Source organism: Ascaphus truei, chromosome 4 (assembly GCF_040206685.1).
Source record: "Ascaphus truei isolate aAscTru1 chromosome 4, aAscTru1.hap1, whole genome shotgun sequence".
Lineage (NCBI taxonomy): Eukaryota > Metazoa > Chordata > Amphibia > Anura > Ascaphidae > Ascaphus > Ascaphus truei.
Window position 1 is genome coordinate 285,395,478 of NC_134486.1, and position 19,648 is coordinate 285,415,125.

Sequence of the window (19,648 nt, forward strand, 5' to 3'; positions counted from 1 at the left end):
AAATCTACAACAGAATGGCTGAAAAAGAAAAGAATCAAGGTGTTGCAATGGCCCAGTCAAAGTCCAGATCTGAACCCGATTGAAATGCTATGGCAGGAAAGGTGGTTCAACAAGCTATTGAATCATAAGGTATACTTAGTTTTTCACACATGGCTTCTCCATTTTGGCTTTATTTTTGTTAAATAAATCATGACACAGCGTAATATGTCATGTGTTGTTGTTCATCTGAGGTTGTATTTACTTAATTTTAAGACCTGCTAAGAACAGATGATTGTCATTATGTCCTGATATGTAAAACCACAGAATTCAAAGAGGGTGTACGTTCTTTTTCATACCACTGTAGCTGTCCTGACACTAGAATAAACGTAAACCTTTTAAATGTACCATGAAAGACATTCTACCGATGATCTGTTAAATATCAGGGGGGTGAAGCCAAGATGAGAGCTCGAAGGTTTGGGTAAGGTTATTCAATATAATATACTGGGCCTGACAGCAATTCAAAAGAATAACAAATAGATATTTTTAACAGTTGCAATGAGACGAATCAAATGATGCCAAACACTTCCTGATTAAGAGATGCCAAGACCTGTTGTCATGCAAAAGTTAAAATTAGGTTGTCATATTTCATATCCAGGCGTGTATATTAAGTACACAGACACAACAGTAAAGATGACGTTTGTCTAAGTATTATAGAAACAAAATTATGACGTCTTTTATATATTGAGGCAAAGTTTAAAAGTCAAAAGAAAGGGTTTCTTCCTTAAATTCATAAAAATTTAAACAAGAGAGATTGATGAAAGGGGTGGGTTGAGACCACTCCCAGAAAGGTGGGGTTATGTTTTTTCAATAAATGGAATTTAGAATATAAACCCTGGAGCTGGGATTATGAATCAGAATTCAACAGAGGTGTGTTTTGGGATCAGACACGTGAATTCTCATTTTTCCTACTCCAGTGAACTCTCAGGGAAGAATCTGATACATTTGGTAACGTATCAGGAATTCTGATTGTTTCTTTTTATTTGAAGAAACTGTATGCATTGTTATATTATATGTTCTTGTAGTATTTTTCTGAGCACTACTTTTTGTATATTAAAGCTAAACTTTAATGAGTAATTCTTTGGACTCTGATTTGAAATTTTACATGCTTCGTAAAGAGTAATTTACATTTTTGAACACTATTCTAAAGCCAGGGTCACGTGTGATGTGTGAATAGCCCCAGATAGCTTTAACTCAGCCCCCTTTCCAAATCACGCCAAGTCCTATAATATTTCCTTCACTTTATTGGAAAAGCAGCAGTGAATACAGGCTCTTGTGGATGTTGTGTAGTTGTGAGTTTGTAGTTAAGGGCAGGTAGAAAGAGATTGCCTTGCCATGGGAGTGTAACAGGAAGGTACTCACTCAGCCAAAGTCAGGAATGAAAAGGAAGTGTGGGGGAATCTGGGTAACAGGAATCGTCTTGGGACAGACTACCTGTCAGCAAAACAGGGGGGAGGGCAGAATAGCCCATTCTGACAACAGATCTCAGGGGTTGCTGTAGCAACTCACTGGCTACATGCTCAGAGGCAGAAAAGGCAACATAGTAATATATCACACAGGCACAATGTGTGTGTGTGTGTGTGTGTGTGTGTGTGTGTGTGTGTGCAAATACATGCAGCTAAAACTAAGGAGCTGACAAGCAGAAGCTGCAAGGGGGGTTCACACAGAAATATAATTCTTGTTCCATGACAAACACATTTTACAATAACAGATTTTTGTGAGTTAAGTGCATCGTTTTCTAATAAACAGGGACCAGAGACCCTGCAAATGCATATTTTGATAATTTCTTTGGTGGTGGAAGCGGATTAAAGATATATATATAAAGCTATATATTGTGACAGATTGAAGGGAGATATTATTAATTTAAGGGACTTTTGCGGAAGGTGAAAAGTGAGTCAGCTGTATTAACCCTTGTCACATATGTCATGTGCTCAAAGGCAGTTTCCCCCTTAGGGTATGTGTCACCCTTAGGCAAGCACTATTAAGGATGCATCTCCCCCCCCCCCCCCAAGAAAATAAAAATTCCCCCCCAAAAAAATTTCACCATTAATCCCCCCCCACCCCAGGTAGGAAGCAGAGCCGAACCCCATTAATTTAGCTTTGGGGGTCTCGTACGCATGTACTATCTGTCCTTGCCGGGCACGCATGTGCATCCCATGGCAAACGTTGATTGTGCAGGCGACAACGTGACATCACATGGCGTCACATTACCATGACAACAGGGCGGCTATGGAAGAGGAGGGCAGCACCAAGTAAGTGCCTACGGGTGGCATTTCTTTTAATCCTACACTACAGGTAAGTAGCTCAGGAAGCAGTGGGTCCCCGGAGCTGAAATTAACGGAGTTCAGCTCCAGAGACCCCCTGATTCAATTCTGTTTGTAAAAAAAAAAAGGAAAGCAGCAGTGCTGCTACTCACTTCCTCTTGCCACCCGAGACACTACAGCTGAAAGAAATTGAAAGGGAGGTGAAATCCCTAGGCCAGCGTACAGACGCCATTAAAGGCATAACAGTGTCTGCCCTTGAACAGAGTCTACAAAAATCTAACCAAACAATTGCGGAACTACAGGAAAGGGACGAAGACATGGAGAATAGACAACGCAGAAATAATGCTGGCATCAAAGGTATCCTGGAGCTGGTAGACAATATTAACTCTTACTCCACCGTCTATTTAAACAACTGCTTCCTGACACGGACTCAGAGCTCTTCCACCTAGATAGAGCCCACAGATTACTCAGACAAAGACCTACTGTACATATTGAGAAAAGCCCAGAGATGTCGTTCTCAAATTTCACTACTAGCTAATTCTAGCTATTCCTTAAAGCTAAGGAATGGGTGATAAGGGCAGTGAGAGACTTTGAGGGATCCACCCTGCAGATATACCCCGATCTGTCTCATTACCTTTAATAAAAGGAGAGAAATGAAACTGATTAGAGAAACAAATCGGAAAAAATATATATGAATGGGCTTCCCCTTTAGGCTGATAGTACTCCACAAGGGCCAACAAAGATCTGCAAAAACAGTCCAGGAAGGATGTGCCATGCTGCAAGACATGGGCCTGATCACAACCCTACCTAATGACTGCCTCCTAAAGTACCTCTGCAGACAATGTGGCAGAAAGTCCAGAGAACAAAATCCACTTCGCAACGAGGTAGTGAGACCAGTCAGGACTGAGAACCAGAGACATCACGACTCATCAGTTCCATTGCACAAGCTGGTTCAACACAGATGTGAATCTATCGGCAGTTTAAGGTTCCTGAATCCCCTGTCCGGCCTGGAACATACCCGTGAGATGCCGGACAAATTGCGGACGGATGTTTCAAAATCCACAATCAGAGAGAGACAGCCCACACTGGACGGCCTGGTTTCTGTGTCCCAGCACAGGCCTGTATATCATTGGAGCAGGTTGTATAGCGGATGTGGGAACCTTCTCAGTTCTGAAGTCTCTAAAAATGTACCATAGAGTTAGATTTCATTCCTGTTTAAGGTTTATATGTAAAGTCAAGTTTTCTGACTACAATAAGTTATGTGCATAGTTATATGGCTTCTCCATTTTGGCTTTATTTTTGTTAAATAAATCATGACATGTGTAATATGTCATGTGCTGTTGTTCATCTGAGGTTCTATTTACCTAATTTTTAGACCTGCTAAGGAACAGATGATAGTTATTATGTCCTGATATGTCCATAGAATTCAAAGAGGCTGTACTTTCTTTTTCACACAACTGTGTGTGTGTGTGTGTGTGTGTGTGTGTGTGTGTGTGTGTGTGTGTGTGTGTGTGTGTGTGTGTGTGTATATATATAGTGCAGAATAAATGAGTACTTCAGTAGTCGGTGATACCTTTTTTATTGGCTAACAATTTATGTTATATATATATATATAACCATAATACATATGTATTATTGGCAGGCAGGGATAATAGCGGGCTTGACCTTTACCGTCACACCCACTATGCTACTAACTGTAGATTTAGAAAAGGCATTCGACAAGGTGGATTGGTCGTACCTATTCACAACACTCCAGGCTTTTGGTTTCAAGGGAAATTTCCCCAGCTGGATGCGACTTCTCTACGCATCACCAGAAGCAGTAATACGCAATGCGGGATACACTTCGGGTTTGGTACCAATTAAAAATGACACAAGACAAGGCTGCCCCCTCTCACCCCTACTATTTGCCTTGGCAATCCAGCCTCTGGTATCAGGTTTAACGCAAACATAGCTGAAATGATGGTAGACACACAGGAATACAAAATGTGTCTTTTCGCTGATGATATTTTACTCAGTATAAATAAAGTTATGACCTCACTACCACATTTTTTTAACCTTCTAAACAGTTTTGAAACAAATCGGAGGCTCTCAATATAAATCTGCCAGTGGAAGTAACTAAACTTCTTTCACTCAATTTCAATTTTGAATAGAAAAAAAATAGCTTAACTTACTTAGGAGTTCAAATAACGAACTCATACACTGGCTACACACTTTATTCGAGCTCGGCTAGTCCCACGAATTCGGGTATACCCGGGTGTACTGAGGTTTGTGACTGTTTTCTGCCCGATTGCATTGAGGTATTTTCCAGGCAGGGATTGAAGCATTTTATTCCCGCTGGCTGCAATACTGCACAGTATATATATATATATATATATATATATACTGCATTACAATTCATGAATTTATGCCATCTGGTAGACACGCGAAACATTGCAGCCTATTAAATCCTAATCATTATCATTTAACAGATCAGCCGCCCGTCAGCCAGGCATGAACCCAGGCTGGGAAGGCAAACGCAACGGGGCTTGTCAGAGGTGAGGAGCGGCGCATTCCAGGTATCTGCCAGGTACATACTGGGTATTTGCTCGAATAAAGTGTGTCGGTGCAGTACCACACGCTGTATCAGGCGAACTTTCCCTCAATGTATAAGAAGCTAAAAAAAAAATATCTTGAGTTCTGGTCAAAGTACTCAATCTCTTGGTTTGGCAGAATAGTGGCGGTCAAAATGCCCCTCCTGCCCAGAATTCTGTATCTCTATACCACTTAAGATTAACGATATATCTAGTCTTCAGAGTTGTATCACCAGGTTCATCTGGAATAACAGAAAGCCACTCATTATTCTCAACACCCTAATAAGACCAAAGCAGGAAGGTAAGGAGAACTGGCAGTACCACACATAAAATCCAATAGTCAGGCGGCCCAGGTGGCTCAGTTGACGCTGTGGCATGCTACATCTAACTCCATAAGATGAATAGATATAGAGGACCCTTGCACCGGGTTAGTGCCATTAAGATCTCTCCTGTGGGTACCCAGCGTTCACACAGAGATGGGTGACACTCTCCTCCCTACAACCATACACTCTTTAGAGGTATGGAACACAATAAGTCTAAAATGTAGCTTGATGACTCCCAACTTCACCATGTTACCTCTATTTAATAACCCAATGTTTAGGCCAGGCTGTGGTCCCCAAAACTATCATTGGTGGATAAAGCAGGGTCTGTGCAGAGTTGGAAACCTTATAGAGAGAGGTAGAGTCAAAACACTCAACCAGATGCAGGAGAAACATCTGATGCCCAACTCGGAGCTATTCAGGTATATGCAGTTGAGACACTTTGCCACACAACTGTGGCATGGGTTCTCCCGGTGCCCCTCTATTCCCTGAACTTCGCACGCAGTTGTGCTCAGCAGTGGAGGCGGTGACAGGAGCGGGCAGCATTGCAGCGGGCAGCATTGCAGCGTGTGCAGGGAGCGGCGAATGACTCGCCGGAGGCTCCGGTGGCTTCCTCCGTCGGCCGCCGCCATTTTGGTTATGTCGCGCAGTGTAGGCGCACGAGGCGCAATTGAGCAGAGGGGAATCCATAGGGGACTACAAGCCCCATGATACCTAGGGTCATACCACACATGGCGCCAGGGAGCCAATAGCGTGGCCGGATTACCCTGCACAGAGAGAGATACATTTTGCGCGCTGTGAGGAGCATGCCAGTCGGAAGAGGGACAGCAAAGGGTCAGGTAGTGTCCAGGGAGTGGTACTCCTCTGGGCTAGGCCAGACTGTGTCCCCCAGGCCTCAGTTAGGTCCCGACTCACTAGTAGAGCAGTGATTGCTTTAGGGACGGGCCCTTAGGTAGGAACTCTGCCCCATTATCTATTTTGTAGTCAGGGACACAGTGCTGCGCAGCGCAGCCCTGCAAGGTGGGTTCTGGGATCAGAACGCCATAAAGGACACAGAGACTATACATATACGGTGATATTATCCACGCGGGAATTCACCACACGCGGTGGCGGATGACGACGTTGGACCTGACGTTTTCCCTGTGTATTCTGCGATACCCGGGTGCAGGAACCCCGGGCAGGTATCGTTCTACAAGTGCACCAACACTGTACAACACACCGCTGATCACTTGGGTATTACTTGGGGACACTTACGTGGTAGAGTGGCCAAGGGTCTCGGACAGTATAATAGACAAGGTGTGGGGACACCTTGGGGGGTTGCGCCCTGCGAGGTGCATTGGCTAGTTGTACCTCTAGGGGGAAAGGGGCATTTCATGTCAATAACCCTGTTACAGTAAAGGCCTGCTGCATATCTATATTAGTAAAGGTTATTGTTATATGCTGTGTAGTATTATTATTTGTTCCTGCACAGGGTTATCCCCAACAATAGGGATCTCGTACAGGTGGAGGCGCTGTCATCTAGTAGTTCAGGTGTATCCCAGGCTCTCAGTGGCGGAGGCTCAGATCTCTGTGAGCCAACAGGTAATATCAGCACCCGTAGACTCTTCCCATAAAGGGGTAAGAGGGCTACACAACAAACAAATAAAAACCTGACCAATAACAAAACCACATTTGAGGAGATTTGCCTCTCAAATCCACTTAAAAAGGGCCAAATAACTGTAATTTACCAAACAACTGTCCCACCTTTACCAGAACAGAATACAATTTCTATTAAACGATAGGTTGAGGACTTGGGAGAATCCCAGAACCCTTCCATTTGGGAGGACGTGTGGGAGCCGACATCCTCTATGTCGATAAAAACGCATATAAAGGAAAACGATAATAAAGTGATATACCGAAGATACGTGACCCAGGACAGATTACACAGTATGGGAGCTCTTCCCCAGTCTGCTTTTGGTACTGTGGTCAGAGAGGAACGATGGCACATATTTGGTGGAACTGTCTGTTAATAGCTGCACGGTCAGCCCTTCAAAATGAGCCCCCATTAAATATACCATACTATGAGCATAAGATTATTTTGCATATTCTGGCGGACACCAGATGTGCCATAGCTGCCTCCTGGAAGGGCCCTATGCCAAATTTAGCCAAAATAATCAATAGAGTCTGGCTAACACGTCGCTACGAAAAAATTACAACAGTTTTAACAAATTTTATGCACAAATTGAGAAATATTTGGGGACCGTGGCTAGACAGAATGGCAGAACCAGGGTTTGTGGGGCAGGATCTGGAACTTTAGACTAGGGGTGCGCAAAGTGGGGGCGCTAGATTTTCTGGGGGTGCGCGGCTGTTACAGAGGCCCCACGCTTCCCCGAAGGCATTTAAAATAAATGCTGGGTATCGCCTGTGGCCTCCGCAACTTTGCATCTCCATGGCAACCGGCGTCAAATGACGCCTCGGGTCATGTGACATCCCGTTACCATGGCAATGTGACGTCACACGACCCCGCAACGTCATTTGATGCCGGAGCCATGTGGGTGGGTGGGTAGGGGGTGTGTGAGCCGGAGGAGAGAGGAGAAAGGGGGGCGCAAGACAGTAAGTTTGCGCACCCCTACTCTAGACCAGGGGAGCGCAAACTTTTTTCCCTGCGCCCCCCTGCTGGCACTTCATCTCTCTCCGTGCCCCCCACCCCTCTCTTACCTCGGCTCTGGCATCAGCATCGTGTCACGTTGCCATGGCAATGTGATGTCACATGACCTTGCAACATCATTTGACGCCGTGTTGCAATGGCAACGCGTCTAAGAAGCCACCGCAGCCAAGGTAAGTGCAGTTTACAGAGCCCTTGGCCGCTTCCCTGGCACTTAATATAAGTGCCTTCGGGAATTGCGCGGGGCCTCTATAAACCCCCCGCCCCCCCGCAGACAATCTCCCTAGTTTGCGCACCCCTGCTCTGCACTATGCTTGATTGTGGAAAGCAGTCCCAGGATGGTTTCCAACGTCTGTGTGTTGTGATGAATGTAGCACCTCAAATGATGGTTTTGGATGTCGATATAGAAGAGGCGATCAAAATAATATTTAAGTAATAATCCCCGAAGAACAGTGCATTACTGGCCAATAATGCCCTGGCTGGAAGAGTTGAAGGCCCGACGTGAAGCCGACGAGAAGAGAGAGAGTTGAGGGGGGATTGAGAGAGGTGGGGGGGAGAAGAGAGAGGTGAGGGGGGAGAAGAGAGAGTGGTGGCGAGGGAGGAGAGAGGCAAGGGTGGGGGAGAAGAGATAGGTGACAGGGGATTGAGAGAGGTGGAGGAGGGGAGAAGAGAGAGAGGTGGGGAGCGAGGTGAGGGGGGAGCAAAATGAGCATCGAGGTGAGGGGGGGGAGCGAGGTGAGGGGGAGCGAGGTGAGGGGTGGGAGGAGAGAGAGATGAGGGGGAAGAGAGAGAGGTGAGGGGGGAGAGAGTGAGGAGAGAGAGAGGGGGGGTGAGGGGGGAGAGACAAGTGGGGGGGAGAGAGAGAGGTGAGGGGGGAGAGAGAGAGGTGAGGGGGGAGAGAGAGGTGGGGGGAGAGAGAGGTCATGGGGGGAGGGAGTTGAGGAGGGGAGAGAGAGGTGAGGGGGGGGGGAGAGAGGTGAGGGGGGGAGAGAGAGGTGAGGGTGGAGAGAGAGAGGTGAGGGGGGATGAGAGAGAGGTGAGGGGGATGAGAGAGAGGTGAGGGGGTGAGAGAAAGGTGAGGGGGGGAGACAGAGAGGTGAGGGGGAAGAGAGAGAGAGGTGAAAGGGGAGAGAGTGAGGTGAAGTGATTGGGGAAGAGAGAGGTGAGGGAGGAGACAGAGAGGTGAGGGAGGAGATAGGTGAGGGAGGAGAGAGAGGTGAGGGGGGGGAGAGAGAGGTGAGGGGGGGAGAGAGAGGTGAGGGGGAGGGAGAGGTGAGGGGGGAGAGACTGAGGAGAGAGTTAGGAGAGAGAGAGAGAGGTGAGGGGGCAGAGAGAGGTGGGGGGGGGGGGAAAGAGAGAGGTGGGGGGGGGGGGAAAGAGAGAGGTGGGGGGGGGGGGAAAGAGAGAGGTGGGGGGGGGGAAAGAGAGAGGTGGGGGGGGGGGGGAAAGAGAGAGGTGGGGGGGGGGAAAGAGAGAGGTGGGGGGGGGGAAAGAGAGAGGTGGGGGGGGGAAAGAGAGAGGTGGGGGGGGGGGGAGAGAGAGGTGGGGGGGGAGAGAGAGGTGGGGGGGGGAGAGAGAGGTGGGGGGAAAGAGAGAGGTGGGGGGAGAGAGAGAGGTGGGGGGGGGGAGAGAGAGGTGGGGGGGGGAGAGAGAGGTGGGGGGGGGAGAGAGAGGTGGGGGGGGGAGTGGTGGGGGGGAGAGAGAGAGGTGGGGGGGAGAGAGAGAGGTGGGGGGGGGAGAGGTCATGGGGGGAGGGAGTTGAGGAGGGGAGAGGTGAGGGGGGGAGAGAGAGGTGAGGGTGGAGAGAGAGAGGTGAGGGGGGATGAGAGAGAGGTGATTGGGGGAGAGAGAGGCGAGGGAGGAGAGAGAGGTGAGGGGGGGAGAGAGGTGAGGGGGGGAGAGAGGTGAGGGGGGGGAGAGAGGTGAGGGGGGGGAGAGAGGTGAGGGGGGGAGAGAGGTGAGGGGGGGAGAGAGGTGAGGGGGGAGAGAGAAGTGAGGGGGGAGAGAGAGGTGAGGGGGGGGAGAGAGAGAGGTGAGGGGGGGAAGAGAGAGAGGTGAGGGGGCGAGAGAGGTGAAACGGGAGAGAGTGAGGTGAGGGGGGAAGAGAGAGTGAGGTGAGGGGGGAAGAGAGAGTGAGGTGAAAGGGGAGAGAGTGAGGTGAAAGATGATTGGGGAGAGAGAGAGAGGTGAAAGGGGAGAGAGTGGGGTGAAAGGTGATTGGGGGAGAGAGAGGTGAGGAGAGAGACTGTTATTAAAGAGCCCAGCAGGTGGCGCACAACATTTTCACGTGAGACTGAAAGCAGCCGCACACAAGCGGAAGAGGTGTGGGCTGCAGAGCTGCATTCAGGTCACGTGTCAGTGACGGCCCAGCGCTCTGGATTCAGGACCCTGCGAGGCCAGGTAAGGCAGATACTGCCTGTGTGCTGCATACAGCATGCTGCATGCCTCATATGCATGTGAGGCCGGGGGTCAGGGAGCGCTGCACCTCCACCGAGTGTATACATTGTTGCACTATGTATGTTACTGAGTTTCCATGTACAGCACCTCCACCCAAATAAACATCCCCGCCTTCCTATCTACCTGCTTCTGCTTTATCTATCTGTGCGTTTCCTATGCATCTCCTTTTTTAATAATGATTATTGGTATTGAATTATTGCAAGACTGGGTGTTACGGGGCCCATAGCATGGTGTAGGTATGCAATGCTTGACAATCCGCGGGTGTAATAAGGTGCTAGGAAGTGCATTGCATGTCCTTCCTGTGCTGAAGGGGCGGAGATTGTGTTGGTTTATATGACCTTCTGTATTGCTGTCATAACGATTTTAGTGGAGCACCTTGTTGTTTTTTTTTTTTTTTTTTATATATAAGACAATGTTTGCTATACCCAATAAAATAATGTATGCCTATATGTAACTGTACAGTATCTCTTAATAAGTTACACTGGAATAGTATATAGGTGTTTTTTTTTTTTTTTTAAATGGAGATGAAGTAACTGCAAAGGAAAAGGTAACCTATATAGTTAAAGCTGCAGTCTCACTTAGAAGTGCTATGAAAATAATTTCCCTATAGAATATTGTCTTTACTATGTATTCCTCATCCTAATCACATGCATTATCAAATACTCCAGCAGTCTTTTTATTTCAACAAGTTATTAATATAAAGTTATTTTGCAGGGTCTCTTAGATATGTCCTGCAAAGTAAATGTTCCAAGCAAATGCTGTAAAACGCAGTGTTGTATACTATATACGACTTAAGTTACTTGGCATCCCATAACCGATGACTAACACAGCGATGTGTATTGTAAATTTGTTGTGCTTTTTTGGGGAAAAGTTACGGATTGTCGAACTATGACACAAACATTACAAATATTTTACATGGCTGAGTCCTGTTACTGTACTTTGTTGCTAATCCACATACAAAGTATAAATAATGTCAACCACAATACATGGTATGTAGAATTTTAAGACCTAGGGCTCAGTGTGAAGCTTCCACTGTGATCATCGGCTGTACAACCCTTATAATTCTTACAACACCGGTTACACGGATCACGATACCTCAACAAGTGTATTCTTTCTGCAGATGTTTTGCAAACTGTTCTGTTGCTCAGTCCCACAGTTGATCTCAGTGTGCCACTGCTACTGGTGACATTCAATGTGGTCTCAGAGCTGCTAGCTATTGAAATACATAACCAACTAGTGACCATTGAATCAAACTGTAACTACAGTACCGCAGACATGACAAATCCAGTAGCAGTGTAGAGGTGCGAAGCAACCAATGTTTCTGTAAACAAAAGTTCCACGCTTCTCTTCTAACACCTGCACTGCTAGGTGCTAGGAGGTAATAGTAACACATTCACTGCTAGGTGCTAGGAGGTAATAGTAACACCTGCACTGCTAGGTGCTAGGAGGTAATAGTAACACCTTCACTGCTAGGTGCTAGGAGGTAATAGTAACACCTGCACTGCTAGGTGCTAGGAGGTAATAGTAACACCTTCACTGCTAGGTGCTAGGAGGTAATAGTAACACCTTCACTGCTAGGCGCTGGGAGGTAATAGTAACACCTTCACTGCTAGGCGCTGGGAGGTAAATGTTTAAATCCCTTCTAAAATACAGGAAATAAACTCTTGCAAATATTTAACACCCTACTTTCATTATTTGTATGTGTTTTCTTTATACATTTTTTTTAAACATATATAATACACCAGGGCCACCAGCAGAAATCATGGGGCCCAGGACAAAGGAAAAGAGCATGGTGGGTGAGTGAGTGCCTGGGTGGGTGACTGACCTTGACCTGGTGGGTGCTGCTTTCTTGCCCGCCAGATGCTTCCCTCCCTGCCCCCTACATCCCTGCAGCTGAGGGAGGTGGGGGGGGGGGAGCCGAGGCGAGAGTGGCGGGCTAATTCCGAGGCTGGATGCGCGAGGGTAGCTGGGTTGGCGGGCGCGCGAGGGTAGCTGGGTTGGCGGGCGCGCGAGGGTAGCTGGGTGCGCACTCACGACCGCGCTTCCCCTCCGTCCCACATTGTGAGCAGGGGGGAGCGGGCCCACAGGCAGCAGGCAGGATATCCTGCTTTCCCTGCGCATGGCTGCCGGGACCTCGGCTCTGCGCATGGGAATCGCTGCCATTTCCCGCCCCCCCCCCCCCACAATAAAATGGGCACGGCCACGCAGGTTGCCACTCACGGGCCCCAGAACGCCAACACCAGCAGACCGCCCCTGTTGGAGGGCCTGATATACACACACACCCACAACCACAGCTTTGTGCTTTGTTACCCTCAACATTAGCAAATATCGCTGTTGTTTCATGGAATAAAGTAAAGGTTCCAATCACTATAGAGATAATACAGATTGTAATGTAAAGTGACACTAACATAGTGTGTTTATAAAATAGTACATTATTGCATCTTTAAGAATGAGATCCAATATAAATAGTTTGTCTCTAGATCTGTCCTTCTAACATAAGCTGAGCTCAAACCTTTTAATACAACATCCTGTTGCTTAGCTGTATTGTCTATAAAGTTGCACATTTTAAAGCTGCAGACTAAGCAATACCCTGTAGTTTTTTTAATCAGTTCTGTACTATGAGAAAATACTTGTAGTATTTACTTTTTTTTAAACCACTCTAAATGACATTTTTAATGTATTATAATGTAACAAGTATTTTTGTTTCTATAGCAACCATTTATAGAGTCGCATCCCTTTCCTCTTCTGAAACAGGTTCTGGCACACCCCTTTTTGAGCCCCGCCCCCTCTCTAGCAGTGCACCAATTGTATCTAGTGACTGCCTGGTCACATGATCTTCCCCAAAGAACTTTGCATCTTTGGTCCTATTCTGCTGCACTGACAGACATTTAGTGAACCCCCTAGCCAAATCTTCGCCGGTCGATCGGCAACTTAGCTAATTACTTATCATTGTGTGGATTGTATTGATGCACATATTAAAGGAGAAAAAAATAAATTCAAACAAACGGCAGCTTTAAAAACACATTTTGTTTTTGCCACCTTTTTTTAATTGGCTTTATGCCGCAATGCAGTACTGAGACATTTGCACATTCATTGGCTTCTCAACACGTTACAATTATAGAAGTAATAAGAATGAGGCCTCTGTATTTTGATTACTACTGAGAAGAAAACCCCATGTATTTGTAAGACTCCTTGCTCTTTCTGTGTTCTATGAAGCAGTATCGTTTAATTCTTAGGGGGAATGTCTTCCTGATTAATTTGAATATGGCAGTCGTGGTTTATTTTTATTTAATTTTTTTACTCATTTTTAAAATCTCAAATCAAAAAAGTACATAGCAACAACCAGATTACAATTTCGTAGTCTTGCTACTCAGATGCACCAGGAATCACAATATTATACCGCATTTACCCATATCACGTCATTGATTTTAGCAGGCCGTCTGATTAACTGTAGGACGTTAATGATTTTCTTCTTTCATTTGTCCTTGAGCCATTATTTTTTGAGAATACTGTTCATAGGTTGGATTTATTTGTATCAACTACTCTAAAAACTTTGCCCCATCCAGCTATGGTGACTGTTTTTGATATGTAATCTATAATCGAAATAAGACTCCAGTGTTGAAATGTCATATAGTTATTACTCCTTTCATCAAATGTGTGATTAAGCTGAAGTACAAGCCGTCGTCTTTCTCCTGTAAGCGATCGCTGAAGATTCGGCACGGGGGTTCACTAAATGCATCATGGTTCGCTTCTGCTGCACTAACGGCCAAAGTTCTGTGGGGAAGATCATGTGACCAGGCAGGCACTAGATTCAATTGGTTCACTGCTAGAGAGAGGGCAGGGCTCAAAAAGGTGATGCTGTTTCAGAAGGGGAAGGGATGTGACTTTGTAAATCGTTGTTATAGGAACAAAAATGCTTGTTACATTAGAATACATTACGAATGTCTTTAAAATTGATTTTATTTTAAATGCTACAAGTATTTTCTCATAGTGTAGAACTGATTTATTAAAACAACACACATGTAGGATATTGCTTGAACTGCAGCTTTAAAATAAAGTGGTTTTGACTGACTATCTTCAACCCCTTTTCATTGCAGGCCCCCTCTGGCAGCAAAGGGGGTTAATTTGTCTTATCATTTTTGGCAGGTAATGAAATGACTGGAGTCCGGTTATCCGCAAGTGCCTTTAGAAACCTAGAAGTCTGTGTTAGACTCTGGGGGAAAACACATTTTATTAAACACCGAACAACTTGGACACATTACAGACTTCTGTCAAATTGCTTAGAACACCACCGAATGCATTTCCACGGTGTTTCCCAGGCAAACCCCAGTGGGTTTCTGACGCTGCCATCAGGAAATCTATCCGTGTGCTCCTTCAGACTTAAAAGCAAGAAGAGCCAGAAGAACAGCAGCAAAGGCACATCCCAAGCAGATGAAGATGAGGAAGAGGGTGAACCAGACGACCATAGCGACTTTGAGGATGAGCCTGAAGAAGAAGACACTGGTCTACACAAAGACTACAAAGATATAGAGAAAGCGGTTCAGTCCTTTCGGTATGATGTCATCTTAAACGCTGGGCTAGACGTTTCACGAAAGTAAGTGATGATCATGTCGCTTTTATTTTTTCTTCACCCCAAATCTCATGGTTGGTCAAGAAGCAAGTTGGACCACAGTGCTAGTAATCCACCATGCAAAGACAATACCTAAACATTTGATGCCACTTATATTGTACTAGTGCTTGTCTATTATGTGTAGTGCTAACCGTGTACAATGTTCTGTATGTAATACAGAAATCACATAACCCGCGTGAATGTAATTTAGTATGAGGTAGGTCTCTTGCCCTGAAGAGCTTACAGTTTTGACAGGGAATTTGGAAACAGACACAATAGGATTGTATGTAAGGTTACTAAAAATGGGGTAAATGTTTTTTAAGGAAGGAGAGCCGCTGATAGAAATGTTCTGGATGGATCGGGTATTGAGTAGTGTTAAGATGACCTAAGTGTAGCAGGGGAAATTAATGCTGCTCCACGCTTCTGGTCCTTGTAGTGAATATTAAAAAGGCAGCAACACTTCCCTAAATGACACATAACACATTTCAATGGTTTATATGGCAAGCTAAGGAAAACCACTACACAAAGATGTCTGGCCAGGAAGCTATGTGTGTGGGGGTATATCATTATATAGCGCCATTTATGTACATAGCGATTCACAGCAGTGATACACGTCATATAATGATATAACACATAATGGAAAAAAGTGCTTGAGACATAAGTAACATTAGCAAAAAGGACTCCCTGCCCCGAAGAGCTCTCTACTGTATATGTTATTTAGAGGGAACATAGACCAAAAGCATGAGAACAGTCCCAAATTTTCCATGCATCAGAGTTCTTGTATGGCAATGTATAAATGTCAGAGTAATCCCTTTTGATTGATTGTGGAGGACATAAATGTTATATACACCTGTGTGTCTATTGAAATATTTAACCAATGATCTCATATATTAAAGGGTGTATATATAATGCCTAGATCTGGAGGACGAATAGAACCAACTTCTGCCTGTCAGAGCAGCTATGGCTCTTACCTTCTCCTGGTGTGATCAGGCGATATACCCTAGAGCATAAAGTATAAACGTAATGCACTTTCTGCATCCACATGGGAAATGTTGTACTCACAATTGAAGGTGTTGGTGTCCTCCATTGCGTGCATCCAGCCAGCAGAGAATGAATCCAAGAAGGAGAAAAAAAGCAGCGCACAGCTAGTGCACAAACTGGGGCTAAGCAAACCAAGATATGGTTAAAAACACATTTTATTGAAGGGGTGACAACATAGGAAGGTGGCAAGGGTACATTTGGCGCTGCAATAGCGCTCGCTATTGCAGCGCGAAACGTGTTGAATACCCCTGCCACCTTCCTTTGTTGTCACTCCTTCAATAAAATGGGTGTTTAACCATATCTTGGTTTGCTTAGCCCCAGTTTGTGCACTAGCTGTGCGCTGCTTTTTTCCTTCTTGGATCCATTCTCTGCTGTTATTTAGAGGGAAGTTCGAGGGGATATATACAGTATATATCTCTATATATAGAGATAGATAGTGCTTCGGATTCTACTCTATTTTTTTACATTGGATATTAATAAGGGCACCTGATAAAACAAGCACAAAACATTGTATCAATGTAATCGCTTAGTACAGGCTAGGGTTGGGCGACACACCAATAACCAGGGCCCGACAAACTTGGTCAAAACCCACTCTCCACCCCCCGACTCAAGAAGCTTCTGGCAGCATGGGGAGACTTTCCTTAACCCATTCCCCACCCTCCCCGTGAGGTGAGTGATGGGATGAGGGGGGTGGGAGCAGTGTAGGTGAGTGATGGGATGAGGGGGATGTTAGGAGCAGTGTAGGAGGGGGATGTTGGGGTAATGGGAGCACTGTAGGTGAGTGATGGGATGAGGGGGATGATAGGGAGATGGGAGCAGTGTAGGTGAGTGATGGGATGAGGGGGATGTTAAGAGCAGTGTAGGAGGGGGATGTTGGGGTGATGGGAGCACTGTAGGTGAGTGATGGGATGAGGGGGATGATAGGGAGATGGGAGCAGTGTAGGTGAGTGATGGGATGTTAGGGAGATGGGAGCAGTGTCGGTGAGTGGTGGGATGAGGGGGATTGGAGCAGTGTAGGTGAGTGATGGGATGAGGGGGATGTTAAGAGCAGTGTAGGAGGGGGATGTTGGGGTGATGGGAGCACTGTAGGTGAGTGATGGGATGATAGGGAGATGTGAGTGATGGGATGAGGGGGATGATAGGGAGATGGGAGCAGTGTCGGTGAGTGGTGGGATGAGGGGGATGATAGGGAGATGGGAGCTGTGTAGGTGAGTGATGGGATGATAGGGAGATGGGAGCAGTGTAGGTGAGTGATGGGATGATGGGGAGATGGGAGCAGTGTAGGTGAGTGATGGGATGAGGGGGATGATAGGGAGATGGGAGCAGTGTCGGTGAGTGGTGGGATGAGGGGGATGATAGGGAGATGGGAGCAGTGTCGGTGAGTGGTGGGATGAGGGGGATGATAGGGAGATGGGAGCAGTGTAGGTTAGTGATGGGATGTTAGGGAGATGGGAGCAGTGTAGGTGAGTGATGGGGTGAGGGGGATGATGGGGAGATGGGAGCAGTGTAGGTGAGTGATGGGATGATAGGGAGATGGGAGCGGTGTAGGTGAGTGATGGGATGAGGGGGATGATAGGGAGATGTGAGTGATGGGATGATAGGGAGATGGGAGCGGTGTAGGTGAGTGGTGGGATGAGGGGGATGTTAGGGAGATGGGAGCAGTGTAGGTGAGTGATGGGATGTTAGGGAGATGGGAGCAGTGTAGGTGAGTGATGGGATGAGGGGGATGATAGGGAGATGGCAGCAGTGTAGAGGTGAGTGATGGGATGAGGGGGATGATAGGGAGATGGGAGCAGTGTAGGTGAGTGATGGGATGAGGGGGATGTTAGGGAGATGGGAGCAGTGTAGGTGAGTGATGGGATGAGGGGGATGGGAGCGGTGTAGGTAGGTGATGGGATGATAGGGAGATGGGAGCAGTGTAGGTGAGTGATGGGATGAGGGGGATGATAGGGAGATGGCAGCAGTGTAGAGGTGAGTGATGGGATGAGGGGGATGATAGGGAGATGTGTAGGTGAGTGATGGGATGAGGGGGATGATAGGGAGATGGAAGCGGTGTAGGTGAGTGATGGGATGAGGGGGATGATAGGGAGATGGGAGCGGTGTAGGTGAGTGATGGGATGAGGGGGATGATAGGGAGATGGAAGCGGTGTAGGTGAGTGATGGGATGAGGGGGATGATAGGGAGATGGGAGCAGTGTAGGTGAGTGATGGGATGTTAGGGAGATGGCACCAGTGTAGGTGAGTGGTGGGATGAGGGGGATGTTAGGGAGATGGGAGCATGTAGGTGAGTGATGGGATGAGGGGGATGTTAGGGAGATGGGAGCAGTGTAGGTGAGTGGTGGATAGATGTTGGGATGAGGGGTGGTTAGATGACGGGGATTTTAGGGAGATTAAATTATCTCGATACATTTCTTAATATCGTTATTGCGGTGAGAATTGATATCGCTCAACCCTAGTACAGGCCCCCCATCATATGGTAAATATTGACTGCCAGCTGAGCCATTGTTTTAAAAGAGTGTACGATTTATAACATGACTATTATTTAGCAAATGTACTTATTTATATTTTTGAAATTTGGAAGTAATCCAAGTACTTTTTTTTTAAAATGTTTCAAGCAAAGTGGAAGAGGCATTTTACGACAGTTCGCTCCGCCTGAATGGGGAAAAACTATGGAAGAAAAGCAGAGCGGTAGGTTTCTTTCCATTTGAGTCTCTTAAAGCTTTAAGAATAGGACTTATACCAAATAAATAACTGGTGGAACTTTTTTTTAAAATTATTTTATGCCCCAGAATTGCACCACTTTTGCCTTTATACAGATCCCATGGGACTGACTGACTGACTTTACTCATTCAGGAAATCCTTTATTAAATAGCCATTCCTCCAAAGGTTTTTGTAGATCTTACTTAACACTGTAAGTAGCCAAATATAACAACATATCTAGCAATGTTCCTTGACCTCAATTAATCTCACTTATTTGAAGTGCTTCTCACTGATTCGTGGCATCATGACTCAGTGAGCCCCTATGTAACATGCTATAAAACAGACTTTCCCATTCATGTAAACAAGGCTGAAATCTTCCCAAGCAAATTTCTTAAAATGATTATTTATTTCTTTTGAGAACCCCTAATATGAGATTTGGGTTCTTGAAAGTTTATTGGAACAATTTTTTTTATTTTTTTAGGTTAAAATTGGAGACACTTTGGATTTAATTATTGACCAAGATAAGGAATCTGAAACTACAACAGTAATGAGGGTGATCTTGAAAAATGTGTCCGAAGAAAAGACTGCAACTGAAAAATACAAAGTGCTCTTGAGGCGCTGGAAAAATCTGAAGCTTACAAAGCAAGATGCATTAAAATGACTGAACTGTGCATGTTGAAAGTGCAGACCACTTGGGAAGGAAACAATGTTGAGTTTATTCACAACGCTAACTATTTTGTTTGATTAAATTTGTCAATCCAAAAAGTGTTTTTTAATTGTGTATATGTGTACCTGCATGACCTCTGCATACACCTGCGTTCTTCTCAAGGATGTTTTCTGTCTGCCCCTTTTTTGTATCTATAGCCCTCTCCTGCCGAAAATCTCTCTCCCACTGCCCCACACCTCTGGAATGTCCTTCCCTTCAATATCCAACTAGCACCCTCTCTCTCCACCTTTTTAGGACCTTTCTTAAAACGCACTTCTAATGAAGCATATGGGTAGATCCGC

At 46.0% G+C, this 19,648-nt stretch overlaps 1 protein-coding gene across 1 annotated transcript; it reads left to right on the plus strand.

Annotated features, from left to right (window-relative positions):
- The first annotated feature begins 10,142 nt into the window (after nucleotides 1–10,142).
- MTRES1 (mitochondrial transcription rescue factor 1) lies at nucleotides 10,143–19,405 on the plus strand. Its single transcript, XM_075597554.1, has 4 exons — nucleotides 10,143–10,234; nucleotides 14,438–14,885; nucleotides 18,556–18,628; nucleotides 19,122–19,405. The coding sequence occupies exons 2-4, from the start codon at nucleotides 14,446–14,448 to the stop codon at nucleotides 19,299–19,301; spliced, it is 693 nt and encodes a 230-aa protein (XP_075453669.1). The 5' UTR covers nucleotides 10,143–10,234; nucleotides 14,438–14,445; the 3' UTR covers nucleotides 19,302–19,405.
- The last annotated feature ends 243 nt before the right edge of the window (nucleotides 19,406–19,648 follow it).

Bases quoted from the DNA above. Each gene is read 5' to 3' on its own strand.
- MTRES1 (XM_075597554.1), top strand. From the start codon at position 14,446: ATGACTGGAGTCCGGTTATCCGCAAGTGCCTTTAGAAACCTAGAAGTC. The intron at 14,886-18,555 runs GTAAGTGATGAT...AAATGTTTCAAG, and splicing joins GGGCTAGACGTTTCACGAAA to CAAAGTGGAAGAGGCATTTT. The intron at 18,629-19,121 runs GTAGGTTTCTTT...TTATTTTTTTAG, and splicing joins TATGGAAGAAAAGCAGAGCG to GTTAAAATTGGAGACACTTT.